The sequence below is a fragment of the Cyrtonyx montezumae genome, unplaced genomic scaffold, assembly GCF_038088225.1.
Source record: "Cyrtonyx montezumae isolate F1298 unplaced genomic scaffold, pur_monq_1.0 scaffold_3, whole genome shotgun sequence".
Taxonomy (NCBI): Eukaryota; Metazoa; Chordata; class Aves; order Galliformes; family Odontophoridae; genus Cyrtonyx; species Cyrtonyx montezumae.
In genome coordinates, this window is record NW_027072034.1 from 60,934,014 (window position 1) to 60,953,916 (window position 19,903).

The window sequence follows — 19,903 nt, forward strand, 5'->3', positions numbered from 1 at the left end:
AATGCCATACCTGGTCCTTAGGAAAAGGAGCTAGCTTCTTTCAGTAAGCAGATACTTCTGTGACAAAATAGCTCCTAGTTTATGCTGGTGTGAATGCAAGCTCATTGGAGTTGGTTTCTGAATTTTCAGAGTATATGAAGCCAAACTATATTGTATTGTAATGTGTGAATACTCCTCCAGTGGCCTAATGACTTCAGTTAAGTGTACCAGGTAAAAGCAGTATGAGAACAACTGCCTGTTTTTCCTAATTACCAAGACTTATGCACTATTAGTAGGCCTATGAGAGAAAAGCAAAAGAAAATATGTCTGAAGTTAGACAATAATTACAGTGACAGAAAGAGTAATCCTCTATTCTCTAAAGATCTCATGAGCTATTGTTGATTATAGGAACCATTTACAAAATTGTACAAAAAAGCAATCCTGCCTAAAGTTCCTTCAACTTGAGGACAGTTTTGAGGCCAGAGAGGTCATCCAGTAGTTCTCATTATGGAGGCTTTTATACATAAAATACCTGTTTAGGATCAAAATTGTTCTATAGTAGCTCAGGAAGATCTTTTTAATGAAAAATAAATCCTTGTCATAATCTTGTCTCTCTCAGTGACTTAATGTCATTGATATCTAAATGATATTTTAATATTTTAGGCCTTGCAGAAGCATTTACAGGGAGCAAATTTTGCCCATGTCCAGAAAGAGAAATAAGGTCATTCTCTCTCTTCAGAGAGGGAATAAGAGACAAAGACTGATTCCACCTTTCCTGAGGGGAAAATGTACGTAAACATAAAACAATTTTTCACAATCAAATGATTGAATTCCCTGGTCATGTCCCCTTTAAATCATGAATTAAGTTCCACAGTAACAATTGTCTATTGATTTTTATTCAATTATCTTGTAAACCAGTGTGAGCAACCCTCAGTCAAATTCAGAAGGAACTGAAAGAACAACTTTATGGAGAAGAATTTCAGAAGATACAGATGCAGACTTTATCTTGAGTATCTTTATTAAATCCTCTCAAAGAGAATCACACTCACAAATCTCAAAGATTTAAAAAAAAATCTGAACAATTTATATCTGTATTTCAGCTTCTGTTTGTTGATGACAGCGCATGTTTGAAGCATAGCTGGTCAGTGGAGACCAGGAGTAAGAGCAATACATCTATGTTCCACACCAAATAATTACATGCAGGCCTCTTTTGGTGGTAATACATTATTAAAAACAACATCACCATCAATAACACATTGGAAAAAGGGAATTCTTAGGAATCATAGAATCATTAAGATTGAAAAAGATCAGGAAGATCACCTAGTCCCACACCCACCATGTCCATGTCAGCCCACCCCCACCATGCCCACTGACCACATCCAGTCTGTGAAGAAGTTTGTCTAAAATACTACATCAGTTTTCCTTTATAAAGGTGTAAAATGGGAGGTTAAGTTATTCTTACAGGGAAAGAATATTCTAAATGTTGGATACATTCTGTAGTTTTTAAAGCACTGTCTGTAGCCTGTGGAAGAAATTCTGCTTCAACAATAAAATTAATAAATAATAGTAATGTATCCAGTCTTTCTCTGTACAAGAAGACAGTAAATAGACTCAACAGCAAGCAATGAGATTATCCAACAAGGCCATCTTTATCATCTTACGTTGTAATTTTGCCAGCTTTTTGAAATCATGACAGTAACTCAGAGTGTGTTACTCTACATTCTAGTTACACTGGCTATAAATATTTCCATGTCATGTTTTTTCCTTCTGTAAGAAGAAAAAGATATATATCCAGAATAATATAACTCCTGGAAATTTTCCTTCCAAACTCAAAGCATTTATGCAAATAAGCCTTCCTCTGCTGTGATAGAGGCCTCACCATCAGCACAGTTTGGAAGACTGGGAAAAAGGAGCCTATATTAACTTTTCAGTTGCCACAGAAATATCAAAGAAAACCTACACCACAAGGAAAAGAAAATTCTTGATAACCCACTGAACAAAACCATCTCTTCAGGTATACTAATGTGCACAGAAAGCAACAATGTATGTGGATCTGGTTATACCAGGACTTCTTCCATGGCTGTATTTCTTTCAAGTTTATGGTCAAACTGATTTGCAATAATTCTTCAAAATGAAGATGTTTCAGAGCATTAGCTAACCTCTAACATGTACTTGCCTTTCAAACATCAGCTAACCTCTAATACATACTTGCCTCCAAGTCCAGATGCATGTCTTCCTCACTTGTGCTGAGATTTTTCAGACAATTTAGAAACTTCCTCTGTCTTTCCTCTGGACTGATAGATTTCATTGGAAGTCCTGATGAAGGAAATCGAAGCCAGAACTGACTGAGTTGAAGGCGTCACAACCACCAGTGCTTTTGGAGAATGGTGGGAACACTCAGAGTCTTGATTAATTTTTATCATCTCAAGGGTGTAATTTTCAGGGGATTCTTAATGATAGCTAACTTAATCTAAAACAAACATAGAACACTACTGGAAGAAGAAGAAATTGAAGACTTTCCTCTAGAAAAACATGAATTTAAAGTGAAACAGAAAGGAAAGTAATCAACTAGGGAAGATGTTCATTATTGTTTTTTGCTAAAATTTGCAGCATCTCCAAACAAAGAAGCAAAAATTATTTTCAAGAGAAGGCAGTATTGTTTTTGTTTCACAAAAATTTATTACCATCAAATTATTTATTACTATCACAATGCGAGAGTATTCTCATGAGACAAAAAAACCTACAGACACAAAGAAGAGGTGGACAGGATGGTCTTCTGACTGTTAGGAAACCAAAGAACCTCCATCTACCCAGGTGCTTGAGGATAGATCTGCATGTCAGTCAACTGGACTTGCTTGGAGCCTGGCTCCACCTCTCCCAAACCCCATTTAAGGGCTGACCACCACCAGGGAAGAATCTCTTCTCAGAGATCCCTCCCATGTGGAGTCCCCTGTGAGCCTTGTCATCCTGAAGGTGAGCCATCCTCTCTTTTGTATTATTTGTATACTATCTATATAGAACTACTCAAAATATTCCATCATCTATACTATTTCTTTGTGAAGTACCATCCTTGGGAGTTATTTACCCCACAGCTAGGACTCCTCTCACCAGATAATTTGATATTAAACATTTATATTCATTTTACTTCTTAAAAACTTATTTATTGCTCATAAAGTAAGAGAAAAAATTCTGTTATGAGCCTACTACAGTCTGTTACTTTTAACTGGAAACTCTTAATTGAAAGAGCAAACAAAACAACTGCAAGACTTTCACCCAATGATGATTTATTAGATAATACAAGTCAACTTTTCATAAAGATAATGTATTGCTGAGATTAATGCCAGGAAACATTTATCTTCTGAAATCAAATTTTGAGTGTAAAATCAATTAATTTAAAAGTTATGCAATGATGTATGCACACATAAATAACAAAATAATAGTTCTGCAACTTGCATAGTAAGAATAAATATGTATGGAATAGATAAAAATTATCAGTGAGTCCCTGGTACTATGATGCCTAGAATCAAAACAAGAAATCTGATGAAAAGATTATATTCTCTTCCACTCAATTTTTACTTTTTCAAGTATTGCCTAGAAAGTACATTTGTTTGAAAAGTGAGCAAGAATTTCTATGAACTCTTCTTATCTGAATATATGGAGAATTTTGTGATATGCAAAATCAAAATTTTTTGAACATATTTTCTGTTCTAGCCTACTAGAAATGCTCTTCTTTCATTCCACACTGATATTTCCACTTAAGCGTTAGCACATGGCCTAAACTTATTTGTATTGGAAAAGCTCCCAAGAGCCCTGGCCATGTCACCATTGAGCAATTCACTGTCAACAGCCTTTGCTCTAAAGACCTTGCAAGATAACTATTAAATCAGATGGTTTAGATTTCAGAGCAGTGTACTCCTATTGAAACAATGTGTTCATCAAGCACACAGCCTCCTACTCACTCATTCACATATTTTCCATTGCTTGGATTCTGTTATCTTGGGTGGAAATGACACAGTAGTTTGCATCACGTGAAATCTCAGTGGGCTCTCTGTTGTTCAGTGAGTCAACGTCATTGTATTAAAACAGCAGCATGGTCAGGGAGCATTTTTCTCACACAAGATGCTGGGTGGGAACACTGAAGCTCTGACTTTGGTTCCTGGTTCTGCCATGGACTATCTGTAACCACAAGCAAATAATTTTTAGCAAGCTCCAATAATCATGCCTCAGTTACCTGAAACAGAAAAGCAGACCATCGCTTTGTAGGCACTTTCAAGGCACAGACAAGATCAGGCTCATCACCGTCTACACATGTAGTTTCACTTTGCTCTAAAACAAAAGTGACAGTGCCTGAAATCTAGGTGAAGAAGCTCTGTAGGTGGAAAAGCTGTAATTCTCATCTGTAGAAGATGTATAATGGCTCTTGTCTAGTTAATGTGTTCAGGCTGTTAGCTATGTGGAACAGGATCTCCCCATACTTCCTCGACTGTACAATCAGTATATCTTACATGGCAGTCCTATCCCCTGTTACCATAATAGTGTGAAGTTGTTTTCCAAGTTCGGAGACATCAGTAATACCACACAGCCACTTTTAGTGACAGTCACATTTGTTTAGCATAAAATAAACACTGCTTCTACCAGGAAGGCAAGATTTAACATTCCCTTCTGATCTTTTACCCTCACTCCCTCACCTCTGGTATTGTTAGAAAGCAGTTTGGTAAGTGTAAACTTTAATGGAACTCAAAGGCATTTCAAACATAGGTCCTGAAATTAATCCACCTACACTGTCATCCTCAAATGTTCAGTTTGTTTGTCAAATACATAATAACGAAAGCCTTTCATATGACTACCTGAAAGTCATTAAGCTCAGCCATTGCTCTGGAAAAAATTGGTCTTGAACAGTTCATAGAAACCTCTTTCCTATGAAATCCCTCATCTCTATTCATCCCCCCATTTATCTCTTGTTTCTAGACAAGGATGTGCTCAGTCTTATAATAGCTGCCTAAACTCCTTCCTAAGAACAAGCCCTCCTACACTGCCTCTTTTTCATTCTAATGCGGTTTACTCTTCTGAGTAAAAAAGACTCTGGCACATTATGAATTTCACTCTGCAGTGGGGAATGCTGAAACTACTTTTGTTGCTGCTGTTACACTGGATTTGGACCAGGATAATGGCAAAGTCATACACTAAATCACTGTATTCCTTAATCCTTGAGAATCTCTGTTAATGAGAGGATTAATTGTAAGAGCTGACAAGTTCATGTGTGGCTCAGAGCACATTTATTATGATTTCCTATGCAACTAGAAGCAATAGCACTATCTCTTAAATCTATCAGCTGTCTGCTATTCTAACACAGCAAGAATGTTCTCTTCCAAAAGGAAAAAAATGAAAGAATTAAAAGAGAGTTTTCCTAGTCATTAGCATTTTGATTGGATAGTTCATCTGTAGAAAAGTGAACCATGGTATTGAGAGCATGAAGCTACATGAGAAAATTTACAGACCACTCAGATACCTGATTTTGTTGTTGGGAAGTAAAAGTTCAGAGTTACATGAGTAAAGGAGTTCACTCACTGTCATATTCTTTTCTACCAAGTAACAGAATTCATGACCTCACTAAAAGTGCATTAATTGTTGATAATGATTCTTAAACCATCAATCTTGTTCCTTTATCTCCAACTTTGTGGTTTTTTGTGATACTGTAACTGTATCTGTGGACAACGGAAGAGCCACTGATGTCATCTGTCTGGACTTGAGTGTGGCCTTTGACATAGTCCTCCATAACATTCTTCTCTCCAAATTGGAAAGATATGGATTTGATGGATGAGAAACTGGTTATGAGATCATACTCAGAGAGTAGAGTGGCTCAGTGTCTGGATGGAGATCAGTGACAAGTGGTGTTCCTCAGAGAATGACAACACTCCCCCACTGAGTAGGATTGAGCATGCTCTTTGCAAGTCTGTGAATGACACCGAACTGTGGGGTGTGGTTGACACACCCAAGAGGCTGGATGCCATCCACAGAAAGCTAGACAGGCTCAAACAATGGGACCAAGAGCAACTCATAAATTTCAACAAGTTGACTTTCAGGTTTCTGGTGGATGCAAAGTGTCAGAATACCTACCACAAGCCAAGTTTGAACCTGGTTCTTTGGAGCTTAACAACAGAACAGTTTATTTTCCTCAATAATACCACTCTAAAAAAGCTTTTCACTCAGAAGTTTTATCAACTCCTCCTTTTGTCTATATCTTAAAAAAAAAAAAAAAAGTTATAATTGGTTTTCCTTATAACAGTTTAATGTAGATCAATTATGTACACATCTAGAAGTGATATCTTCAGTTTTATATGTATATGAAGGTGCATACATATGCCTCAGATGCTTTCTGCTAACATAGTTCCAGACGTCTTCAAAATGGGGAGGAATCTTATCTTCTGAACACTGGAAACTATTAAACTGGAAGCTAAATCATATTCAAAGTCTAAAACTTGAGTTTGAAACTCTAAAGAGATTGCTTGATTAATTGCAAGTGAAGGTTCAAAGAACCAGTTCAGAAAAACTTTTATTTTACAGGTCATTGGAATAAGTGGAATATTAGTAGAAGGGAGAAAATGTATGCACATGATGAAACATTATTAAACATAACATTTTAGAAATTTAGAATAAGATTGTGCACTTTTGTATGTGCACAACATGTGTCCCAGGACACTTTGAATGCTTTTAAAATGACATTGAAGAAAATAGAATGCTCTAATCTGAATTGTATGTGAATTAACCGTCTATCACTTCAACACTGGACTTGGAAAGAGTAAATATGCCACAGAGAGATAAATAGTTAAATAAAATATTTGGATACACATCTATCGAGTAGGAAAAAATAAGATCATATAAAGGTAATCAATTTGTCTGAGAAAGATTGATATTTTTGTGTATTGCAATACAGCATTGGCAAAACTGTCTATATCCCATTATGGATATATCATAAAAATGAATATTTATTCAATCCATGCATTGTGTACACTAGGCATTATGATTTACTGATCTAGTTATGTCTTGCTAACAGAAATCAGAATATCTGTGAGGTCTACTGGAGATGAAATAAAGGGAACCTGAAATGCACCTGTTGCTTTAGTGAGTTTGGTTGTAGCTGAAATGAGCCATTGATTGGCTTTGGCTGAAATGTAATAATTGACTCTTGATGATGAAGTGGAAATTGATATAAAGAACATATGATGGTTGTGTGAATTGATAGCAAGCTTCTGGAATGTTTGCCCTTAGAAGCTGAATCACTCTAATCTCTATTTATTAGAATTTTTCATTCGTATATTAATATAGAAACCAATACTGTGATTTATACGTTTAAATCCAGATGTCATTTTGTAGTTTATCCATAATCTTAATCTTCTAAATTAACTGAAACTGTGAAATTTTCTATTTATTTATTTGATTTCTTCGAGCATTTTGCCTTTTCAAGTACCTGACAGCTTTTAGAGAGGACTGCACATGCAGCTGTAGGAAATTTAGATTTAATTTCGTCTATCCACTGCCTTCCCTGTGTTTAGTAAGAAAGAGTCTGACTATCTGAAGGTCCTGTGTGGTTTGCTTCTTGACTAGTAGCTGAAACTAACATACTGGGTTAATTCTCCATTTTGTTTAATGAACAAGTAGGAAGTAATCAAATATTTATATCTTAGAAGTAGGAACCATAATTATCTGAAAAGATACAGTATTGGAGGTTGTGAGTTTTTATTTTGAACCTCATCTAAACACTGAAGTACTCTACTGCTGTGAACAAAACTTTTGAACAAGCAGAGCAGTGTCTCATTGGAGCTCTGTTGTCAGAGGCAGCCTGCAACCTTGCAAAAACAGGATCAAAGACAAGCAAAGGACGTTAAAAACAAAGCGACTGAAAATCACATTTTTTTAATTAATCTGAAGGCTGTACTCAAAGTTATGCTAAAAAAAAAAAGAATACATTCCCTCTGTGAAAGTATCAAATTGTGCCCTTAGTTCCACAATATTAAAGCAAGGACAGAGTGTAAAAAGGCAATTTCTTTTGATGAATTACCTGATTAAGTTCCGATTCAACTTTTATTATATCCTGTAACATTTAACATGGAGTGGAACTAGAAACATTAAAACTGCTATAAATCTTGCATATAAAAGCATGAAATTTCATTGCTATGTTTAGCAGTCATGCAGTTTCTGGCCATTCCAAAATTTCTGCTTCATTTCTAGTCATTAATTGCATCTGAGAACTGTGCAACTGCTGCCTGTTCTGTTTGTCTAAACATGATAACTAATAGGCACTCTCATACTCGATTTAACTGACAGGCACCTAGACGTGGCATACAAATATGATTTCCAAGCAATTGATACATTACAGTTTCTTTGCAGGCAAAAAGCATTTATGCCTTAGGATGCATATCATATTAAAAGCTGGGAAGTTTTATCACAGACTGCAGAAGGCCCAGGATTGACAGCACGTTTCTTAGCTCGTTCTTCTCTCTAGTTCTTGAAGAAATCTTTGGTTTCTGATCAGGAAAGAAACATCACCCATCTGTCTGGCCATACTGTAGACACACATAACATAGCTCTCTCAAAGTCAGAACCTAAATTATGTTTGCTGGGCTCTAACTCAAATGTTTTATCTATGATAAATAAAAATATGGTTATTAAAAAATAGAATTTAAAATTTGTGTAGGCCATGTCTCACAAAGATGGTCAAAAGAACCACTTCAGAATTGAAGGTCAGCTCTTCCAAGAAAGAGTCCCTGATTCCTGTTTATAATTTAAGTCATTAATTAATGGTCTAAGTGACACTTAAGGTAAACAAAGACTATGTACTTATGTGCTACCTTGAAGTTTAAGCATACACCTGTGCAGCTCATAACATCTGTTGAGTTCTTTTTTAATGGAGATAGTAGAACACCTCTTTCAAAAGTGAGCTGGCATTTTATCATGCAGGACTGAGATCTAGGTTCCTGATACTATTTCCAAACCTAATGTATTTCCTCCTTTATTACTTTATTGAAGATCATATCACGTTAGCAGAGAAGCAGAGCATCTGATGTGTAATCAATAAATGTGAACATTTCACAGAAACAAATTGCCCTCTGAGGAGGAATAGGTAGCTAAAGATCATATTTTAAAAAATGTTCCATCTTTACAAATAGGAGATGGGGGTCATGTCAAAGTAATAAAAAGGCAGAGTATGAAAGATATATAACAAAATGCATTCCTCTATCTTTTTCCTATGCTAGCTCTATTATAACAGCATACAAAACCCTCAAGTGTTTCCCTGTTTATAGATGAAGTTTTCACATATTCCCATGCCAATAGTGTGGAAAGTCTCATAGAACGATCATTTCCATTGTGGTTTATTTTTCTTCTATTACTTAACCATACTTAGAAATCTCAAGTTGTTTACACAAAATTCTAGATTAATCTAGATTGTAGACTTGTGTGAGACTCACAGTTATAGCACCTCAGCCTCCGAGATTAAACCTTGCGGACTCAGAGCTGGAATTTAGATTTAATGAGAAGAAGAGACATTGTTCTCTTAATATGATTTTTAATCCATCTTTCATTATGTCATCTGTCTACAACAAATTAAATGAAGCAAATAGCAATGTGCAGAGGAAAAGCTTGTAATTTAAGAATTAAACAGCTGATGCACATGAAGAAACTGCCATCATTTATCATATTCTTTTCTTTGAAGAATTTAATCTAATCTGTGAGTTCCCAAAAATAGGTTATAAAAATAATCTGCAGTTTGAAATCTTTTGTATTTAAGCAATAACTTTGGGGGTATAAGGGTGATTATGTGAGACAGATAAATCACATTTGAAAGAAAGTGAGCTTTGTGGAAAGCCTACAAGGCACAGGAAACTTCAACTGCATAAGAAGTTCAGGGGAGGGACAAGCTGTGGGTTAGGAGTAAGTTCTTCACCAGAGGCCAGTGGGCATGGAGCAGACTGCCCTGGGCAGTGGTCATGGCCTCAGGTGCCACAGTTCAAGAGGCTTCTGCACAATGCCCTCAGCTATATGGTCTGGTTATTGAGTGGTGATGTTGTGGAGCCCAGAGCTGAAGCTGATCCTTGTGGGACCCTTCCAAATTGGGATATTCTATGATTCTGTTTATTTTATGTTCAGGGCACTGATCTTGCCACAAAGAAGAAGCTCAGTGCAAGGAATCATCATGGCTTTATAGGCTGATGTACAAAATCTGTCACTTTAATTTACTCCTGCTGCTAACGTTTAAAATAGGAAAGGCATGGATTCACTTAGCTAACATCCAAAATGCTATCTAGACTCTTATGCTATACTTCAAATACATAATACTTGTGCATACATTACTCTACAAATTGTTGTGTTTTTTTTTGTCTCTCTGGCTGGGTGACTTGTTCCTTAAAGCGTGCTTTTTGAGCCAACCTCCTCATGCCATCAACATCTGTGACCTCAGGCAGGAATCACGAATCCCTATTAGGAATAACACGTCTCATTTACCTACTTGGGAACTTGGGTCTTCTTCATACATAACCTGCCCAAGAAACCAAACTATAATGACAACAGTCCTTCTTTTGTTTATCTCTTCCTGGAAAAATCCAGTTTTCCAGGTCCAGAGTAGCAGAAGCAGCACTTAGAACATGAGACTAGGAAAAGCATAACTGAAGTGTATAGAAAACCATGATGATTTGGGATGATTAGCCACCTTCCTTCAAGGAATACCTCCTGGGGATCCCATTCAGTACCAGTTGCCAATCATTATCTGTTGCTCATGGAAAACTTCCAAGGTCCTGGGCTGAGGTAAATAGTATCATTCCAGGGATATTGGTGGTTTTATACTGCATTACTCTGAGGTTCAGCCCTGAAGCTTGGACAAAACTTTTTGATTTCTCTTAGGCACTGCAAAACTGCTATGTCACTGGGCACATGCAATACATAATTTATTTTCTCTGTTCTTTTTTATATATAGTACAATACATATACAAACTGTCACAAATTTGTGTCTGCTTGTAAAATACAAAACATATTGAAGAGAAACTAGATGAAAGAACAAATGAAAGATGCTGTTTTAAATCAAAATAACAAAACAGCCTACTTAGAAGAAAGTATTTAGAAGCAATTGAATTCCACAGCTAAATTGAAATGCAATATTTGTTGTGGGCTTAGAGAAAATCCTGGTAAATGGAAGAGTGTTTTTGTGTTTTCACAGGCACGGTGGGATGGCCTGACAGGGCGCATAACCTTCAACAAAACTGATGGCTTACGGAAGGATTTTGATTTGGACATCATTAGTCTCAAGGAAGAAGGAACAGAAAAGGTAACCAGACATTATGTAAAACAGTGACAGAAAACTACTTTAGCAGTTGCATGGGAAAATCCACTTTCCTCAGCTTAAATCTCCAACAGTTGGGGTGAAAAAAAATACTGTGACATGAAACAGAGCTATTAAAATTTTAAAAATTATTTTAAAATAATGTGTATCTTGTATTTTGAAGCATTGGATAGGAATTTTGGACTGGTAATGTCACTACTGAATGTCAGTAATTACTGTAAGTGCACACAGTCTTCTTGCCACTGTAACTTAGTGTGGTAAGTTTATATATACATGTATGTATACACATATATACATAAAACTTAGACTTACATGTACTGCTCTTAAAAGGTGTGACATGAGGGAGAGACAAAAGCAGATGCTAGAGTAATAGCCTCAGAATTTTTGAGAGTTAAAAATTCTTCCTGTTTTTGAACACGATCAGTAGTTTTGCCCTTAAATCTCTAGCTGCTTATTACAAGTTATGCCAAACAGGCAACTAAATTAATTGCATCATTTTTGGCTAAAAAGAGAAAGTTCTGCATGGTACAATTCCAGAAACTGGTCCTGCATTCAAAAAATGTCTAATAAGATTCACATTCTTTGAGGAATTTCAAGGAAGCACGCGTCAGAAAAGTAAATTTGAAGTCAACAGTTCTTATTTCCCTTATTTACCACTTACAAATTGTATTGAAGATGCAAAGGGGAAGGGTGGAGAGGACTCCTTGATTCTAAAATGAACCCAAAGCCAAGGATGTTTTTGGCTGTGCTACTACAGCAATGCCAACCAGGGGCCATGTTGGATAACAACAGGGTCTATGGGCTCCCAGAGGGATATGGGGTGATCTTGACCTGCTCTTGGCCAGCCAGCATGGTCTTCCAGTGTGCATTGTAATGGGCACCTACTGCAGGTGTCTGCAAATCCCCAAGGTGAGTATTACCAGCTCATGTCAGCTGGAGGATGTGTTGTCTCTTGCTCTAGGTACACTGGCTTGACTCAGTGATGCTTGCTGTGGGTTAATTGAGACTTCAAGCTTAATTGCTCCCACACAGCTCTCCAGACTCATTCTCTTTTCATTTTTAATGAAGCACTCTGTTTATTTTTCTTTGCACCAAGGCTGCTGGCGAGGTTTCTAATCATTTATATAAAGTGTGGAAGAAGGTTTGTACACAGACAGGTGATGCAAAAAAAAAACCTTTGGGTTGCGTCTTCAGACTCATCCTTTGGGTTTTACAGTAACTTTCAAATTGCAGTTTAGAGACAACAGTCAATCCAAGAATGTGAATTATTTTGCTAGGATAAGTTTTCTCCAAACTTGAGATAATGTAGCCCTAACTAATAAAAAAAATGTTGGCAGGAGTCAGATTTTTCATCAAGATCTTTTTTTCATCATTATTATTTTATTTCTTGGAAGCTGTGCCTTTCCCCTCTTTGAGTAGAGTCTCCCGACTGCAATGAAGCAGTCCTTTTCCACAGCAGTTATCCTTTCTGATTCATTTAGGAATTACCAAAAGTGGTAAATTTACAACGTGTCTATGAGCACCAGCAACACGATTGTTTTAACATGCAGGGAGTATTTTTGCCTCCCACAAGAACACATACTGTGCAGGCAATGTTCTAGCATCATTGACTCAAAATTTTGACAAGTGTGTTATTAACTCCTTATAGAAAATAATATAGATAATTAAGGGGATGCTGTCATTCGCTAACATATGGAAATCTGAACTAAGCTTGTTTATAAAAGATCTAAATTACTTCACTAATTTCAGTTCCCTTTTGACATAAGATGTCTCTGCCTGGTGGATAAGGCACAGAAGTGGGAGTCAGAGACCAGCTCCATGTACTGTTCCCTGCTGGAGGTACAATCCGCAGTTCCCTGTACCGCACAGTCACTATTCTGTATAGAGAAGATAATGATTGCATTTACTATGTTTAAAGTATTTTGGATTCACAAGTTGAAAATTTCTTATAACACTCAGAATTACATCTTTTTGATATCTTTTGCACAGCTCTTATTATTTCCCCTCCCACATGTACAATTAAATAAGGTTTTGTTTTTGTGTTTTTTTTAATACTACAGAGTAGTACAGTGTAAAATACAGCACTGTTTTCTTGTTCTTGTAAAGGACATACTTAGTACCTTTGTTTTAATATCAATCAATGGGGCAAAGGCAAAAGGACTCAATTTCCTTCATTCCTGGTGAATAGATCATCCTACCTGACGTGCACAACACTGCTGACCCAATCTGGCTTTTGAGTCTAGGCACTTCATGTTAAGCTGAATTGATTTAAACCGAATTGTAATTGTTCAGAATATAGATTTGCTGAGAAGGGCATATGACACCTCTCAAACTTGTCACTAAACTGCAATAAATCTCCTGGATTCACCATAGTGATGTACTGCCTTGGCCTCATTCTTCCAGTGCCCCTCCGACCTCCTCCATTGCTCTAATGAAGGTTGACCTGTGGTGTCATCCTATTCTTCAGATGTAGAGTGTTCTCCTGGTGTATTTTGTATGCACTGTGACTGTGTTGTTCCATGTTCTTCATGGTTGTTCTCCTCTTCCCTGCTGCCAGCTGATAAAAGCAAATCAAGTCAGTAACAACAAGCAGAAGAGCTTTTGATTAATTCAGGCACCCTGGTGCAAATTCAACAGCACTGGTTATTTACTATGTTCCTGGTGCAGATTATCATCACAGAACTGTATCATAATATACAACATCTTACTTTGTGTATACTTTAAAGATCAGTTTCCTCACCTGATCTAATTATGGAAACAAAGGGAATGCTTGAAAAATACTTAAGGAATAAAAAATACATAACTGTTCCCACTAAGTGTGCTTTGGAGCAAATGGTTATGGAAGACAGGAGCAGTGGTAATCAGGGACACAAACTCAAAATTTGTATGAAATGGCATAGTTATTACCCCAAAATAATAATCAGCAGGCACAAATTAATCTGCTGGGTTCTGTACAATGGAGAAGCATTATCTACCTCAGTCAGCTACTAAAGAAAGAGTCTTTATTTATTAAGCTCTGATTTAGCTCCGATGATGGAGCTTCTGGTGGCAGGCACAGACCTTCAGAACACAGGACAAGTCAGTGTATCTTAGGCTTCCTGTCAGCTTCATGGGCAACCCCAGGAGGAAGAATTCAAAAGTTGATCTCGCTTGGGTAGAGATGAAACACGCTGGTAGAATGGCACAGCAGTGCAAATGGCTCTGTGGATGGACATCGTCTGTCTCCCAAGACATCTGTCTGGTGCTCTCCATACATGCCCAAAATACAAACCAAGCTGAGCAAGCTCCTTGCCTGAGGTTTTCCCACAGCAGCCTTCAACCACAGTATACACGTAAGCCAAAGGTAAAAAAATCTGAAGATGCTTTCAGACTGCATTTTTGTTAAGTAAATACTTAACTGAATAGATCAGCTCCAAGGTTATAATTTCTGTCAGCCTAAAGTAGAAGTCTAAATCCACAGAAGTAATGGAGATCTTTCTCTTCAGGCTTCAGATAAGACAATAAATGCTACATTTCTTCACTGTTTCCAGAGTTAGAAAGAAATTAAAAATCAGTTTTGCCTTTGGTCACGTATATTTGCTGAACAAATACTGTTCAGGGGGTGAGACGTTCTTACCTTGCTAGCTCTGGCATGTGTAGTAGTCAATAAATAACAGAATAATCTTTACTAAACCTGATGAAGGCATAACAGGAGCGAAAGGCCACTGCATCCATCAATCTACTTCAACGTATTTATTCAAGCTTTTAATCTCTTTCATTGGAAGACAGAGGGGTCTGGATGTATGCTTCAACTCTACCATTTAAAGAAGTAAAAAATCCATAAAAAATAGATGTTTGACATTTTTTAGCAGGAAAGGAAGTCAACATGTTCCATTTTTGTAGAAAATTGGCTAATACACAGCTGTATTGACACATCTTATAGTCTTACAGTGAAACAAGTTCAACATGCTTTTGAAAGAGCAGTACATTCCCTGTGTTTTCTAAGTGTGACGATCAACCATTTAATGTCACTGCCTTATTCAGATCTAGAGCTATATCCCTTCTCAAGCATCTTGTACTGCTGCTGTCTCTTTCTGTGATGACTAGAGCCAGTGCACACTGACCAGACCATGAGCATTTAGAGAAATGCTGCATTTCACTAAGTCTGCTCACTGTGACTGGGCAGACTTTCACCTCCTCTCTTCTACCTAGATCGGTGTCTGGAACTCCTACAGTGGCCTTAACATGACAGATAGCAACAAGGACAGATCGACCAACATCACGGACTCATTGGCTAACCGGACACTGATTGTCACGACCATTTTGGTAAGTCGTGGTGGGAAGAACTGGAGTCCCCACACATGGCACAGGTTGCAGGCATGGCTTGTGTTGTGTCATGGGGCCCTACGCAGCCACCGTGACACCTCTGTTCTGCACTCCACTGCTGCTTTCCTCCATACTAAAACACAATTTGGTAAAATACTCTTTTTTTCAAGCAAATTTTTGGAAGTAGACTCAGAAACAGCATAAGGTGTCATCTAGCCATACAGTGGACTCAAAATACACCACTACCAGTTAAAGACTATGGGATACCTCTGTCTTCAAAATTATTCAGCTTGCTACAGTATTTCAGATATGAACCCTGCGTACTTTTCTTCCCAAAAGAATTCTTCATTATTTTAGAGATGAAAGCTGTATGCTTTTTTTTCCCAAAAGAATTAACACACATAAATGCTCAATTTTGTAGTCATTGTACGTCCTTTCTTTTAACTGAGAGTTAAATGAAGAGGAATTAAAGAAAGCAAAAAACAGTGGACAGGCTGATTGAAATATGTCCTTATTATGATTAATAGAAAATGTGAAAATGTTTTTTCAGCCAATTGCCTTCCCCATGTTTTCTCTGTGGTCATTCATGCCACTTTTTTTTTTCCCCGTCTATTCCATCTAACCCTTAGGAGAAGAGAAACTCACCCTGTCCTTCTTTTCTATTGCCAGAGGTCTTTTTACCATACTAAATTGCAGCAAGATTTTTCCCCAGACCTACTTCTAACCAAAATCCTTTAAAAAGAAAACAAAGTAGTTTGCAGTCTACCAATGCTGTTCTCATTTTTCTCTTCTGAATGCCTGCTCAGCTCACAGCTTTATCAAACACTAGAGAATTTTTCAGTAAAGATAACTCTTTAAATTTTTTCCTAGAAGAATGTCAGATTTTAGCTTCTGTTTAGGATTATTTTTCCATTTTTCAGGCTTCTCCTTCAGTATTCCTTCCTGTTCCTCAGGATGGGACCATGTAGAGTACAGATCTTGAATCTGATTCTGAAGCTGCTAAGCACTACTTTAATTAAAGCCCATGGGAGCTATGAATGGTCTGTTCCAGTGACAATTAAAGCCTTTATGCTTATCGCTAATTGATTCCATGATTTTGTTAACATACCTAGAGCAGTTTTTAATGGACATAGTAAATGAGTAGTATCCATCTAATTGCAAGCCATTAATAAAATATTCACATAATTTAGAGAATTTGAAACAAATCTCACTTATATTGCTATTTCTTCTGTGTTTTTCTATAGGAAGATCCCTATGTTATGTACAAGAAGTCTGACAAGCCTTTGTACGGAAATGACAGATTTGAGGGTTACTGCCTGGATTTGCTAAAGGAGCTGTCTAATATTTTGGGCTTCATCTATGAGGTCAAACTAGTTTCTGATGGTAAATATGGAGCCCAGAATGACAAAGGAGAGTGGAATGGGATGGTCAAAGAACTCATAGATCATGTAAGATTGAATCATTCTCTTTTTATTTTCCTTTCAACTGCAGTGTTTTGTGAGAAGCCAGTCCCCTTGAAATGTTTACATTAGTTCATAGCTTTTCAAGCCACTGATCAGTCCTACTGCCTCTGATTAGAGTAAGAAATCACAGCAATACACCTGAACTGGCAGTGCTTGGGTGCTAGGGGGAACCTCTGACAGCAGTGAGCCAGTGGGTGCTGAGCTCTCACAGGTTATGCCCACCTTCTGGTTATAAGCTCTAGCAGAACTTGCAGTGCACATCTACCCTGTGGCAAACTGTGAACATCAGCCTCCCAGGAACGGAACTCCCTGGGGCACGGCCTCCTCAGGGGCCAAGTGCCCAAGTATAGTCAGATCTTCCACATACAGAAGCCAAGAGGTTCCCTCACATGCAGAAAAAGGAAGCAGAATGTCACGTACCCAGTAGTACCCTAGCACCATTAACTTTTGTCTCACATTTCAGTTTTGTAGTGAAATTAATTTCTTTCTTAATACTCAAAGGAAGAAATAGGAGGAATAATAGTGTTCTTGCATGAAAACATGAAAAAGAATGAGTATTTTCCCATTTGTGTTTTCAGAAAGCTGATCTGGCAGTTGCTCCTCTCACTATTACTTATGTAAGAGAGAAGGTAATTGATTTTTCCAAGCCATTCATGACGCTGGGAATCAGTATCTTGTACCGGAAGCCCAATGGCACAAACCCTGGTGTTTTCTCTTTTTTAAACCCTCTTTCTCCTGATATTTGGATGTATGTTCTCCTAGCCTGCCTCGGAGTCAGTTGTGTCCTCTTTGTCATTGCAAGGTAAGTCAAAGATGTAGTTCTAGATGCATCCGTATTAACTACCTCTCATCCATAGGTGTTGAATGGGCTTTGCAAAACAGCTTTAATACTGTCCTAAGGGTTTTATCCAGTCTAAAATATAATGTTCTACAAATTCTCTTGGTATTTACACATCAACACCGCTATCACTTTAACATACTGCAATGTGATAAGATTTAACTGTGCTTAAGGGCTGAATGGAGAGAAATATGTGATGAAATATGTCAGCCTTTCTTTGCCAGTGCACAGCACCTCAGTAAACTGCATGTTGAAAAGTAGCTGATACTAGTTGCATGTAAGCACTTCTTTTTTCACATTAACAGTGCATACAGTTGAAAGGTAAGAAAGAGGATGTGAACACATTTTTGCAGAAGGATGCTAACTAGTTCAGCTCACTTCCCTTTGAAAATACAGATAAATGTACCTAAGATCCCAGGGGGATGTTCTGCAAGGTGCTGCATACCCATTGCTCTCTCCCAGCACCATCCTGAGGTGCACCCTACGCTACCTGTCAGTGACAGGTTCCCAGTGCAAAAACAGTAGGAAACAAGCAAATAAACAACACTTTTCTGAAAGAAATTAGAGCTTATTATGTTCTCAAAGCACTGAAAGTGTGCCTGAAAGTTTCTGGACCAGTGGTCCACAGTCATACTCCAAATTATATTTTATGACCAGCAGAGCAGTCTACACCCTTAACGTTGAACTTTACCTTAAAAACTCAAGACAGTTGATATGGTTTCACAAGCCAGCTACAAGCTACTTGTTGTGGCCTCAGGGAACATGGACCATGAGTCAGTTGCTCTGTGGCTTTGAGCAAGAGAAACCCAAGCATGAAAGAAAATGAACTTAGAAACTTGTCAGAGGGAATTGGTCACTGAGACATCTTTTTTCCTATACTCTTCAGTAAACATAAACTCTGTTAACTGGTATAGTTATTGTTGCTTTCTTCAAATAATGACATTGGAATTTCATTACTACTCTATCTTTTAAATCTCATCCTATCCTTAGTTGTTTCCTTTTCATAATTTAGCTGGTAGATAGACTTTTTATTAATGCTTCACAGATACTTACATTTTGATCATTTTACTTAGGATCACTAATGCTTCCTCCACTTTCATTATGCATTTTTTTTTGCATGTATAGCAATATATTCTACATTAATATGGGAAAATAGACAGAGAAAACATTTATACTATGAAATATAAGAACTGAAGGGATATATCACTGAAAACTCAGCCTTTCATATCATAGCAAATATAACATGGAAATGCTGCAGTTTTTATTGCAAACAATGATATTCTACTTTAAAAATTCAGCAATAATATGTTCATTCCAGTGTGTGCATCTATAGCCCTCATTCAAACATCAAAATAACAGTAATCTGAATCATTCATTCTGATACGTTCTGCCTGACTTCCACATGTGTGAGCTAAATCAAATGGACTGCTTTTCCACCATTTCCCTCTTTTCTTCTAACCTAAAGACACTGCCCTGTGAAACCTTCATTCAGAGGAATAGTTCTGCTGAGAGTGACTGGCCTTGGGCATACAATTCTCTATGGTACACTGAACAAACCTAGTTTTCTAAGGTCAGCCTATGTGAAAGCTTCACTTGTTTGCATATGTCTGTATCAGTGCTGAAGTACAGAACTTTGTGAGATTTACTTTTTCCTTTAAATTTCTGAGAATGTGAAGAAGGAGGGAATTAGAGGAGAAGAGCTCATCGGTTAACTTATTGGTGTTGGCCCTATTTAACAGAGAAAGTTCATCCCTCCCTGGCACTGATGGGACTATACACAATTAGTCATTGCTTCCCACAAGCTCTTACAGTGGCTCACTGTACCATAAATAACAGCTCTTACTGTACGCAAATCATGATCTCACTCATGACTAATGTTAAATCTGCTCAATCATCACAGATTGCAGTTGTGTGCCAAGACTGAAAACATCCTCTCCACCTCAGGTCAGGCAGAATGGAAAGCAAAGCCCAAATTATCCTCAGTTC

General features: G+C 37.4%; 2 protein-coding genes across 5 annotated transcripts in view; one reads left to right on the plus strand and one right to left on the minus strand.

Annotated features, from left to right (window-relative positions):
- Window positions 1-19,903, minus strand: part of BACH1 (BTB domain and CNC homolog 1) — a 506,041-nt gene that overhangs the window by 391,585 nt on the left and 94,553 nt on the right. The window lies entirely within an intron of this gene.
- The window catches only part of GRIK1 (glutamate ionotropic receptor kainate type subunit 1), a 157,937-nt gene that overhangs the window by 111,301 nt on the left and 26,733 nt on the right, over window positions 1-19,903 (plus strand). For 2 of the 4 annotated variants that reach the window (XM_065741799.1, XM_065741800.1), the window contains exons 8-12: window positions 11,189-11,296; window positions 12,408-12,452; window positions 15,503-15,616; window positions 16,861-17,064; window positions 17,658-17,881. In XM_065741799.1, the coding sequence (XP_065597871.1) occupies window positions 11,189-11,296; window positions 12,408-12,452; window positions 15,503-15,616; window positions 16,861-17,064; window positions 17,658-17,881 (695 nt within the window). The remainder of the gene's footprint in view (window positions 1-11,188; window positions 11,297-12,407; window positions 12,453-15,502; window positions 15,617-16,860; window positions 17,065-17,657; window positions 17,882-19,903) is intronic. The other 2 variants (XM_065741797.1, XM_065741796.1) reach the window with 1 other exon arrangement.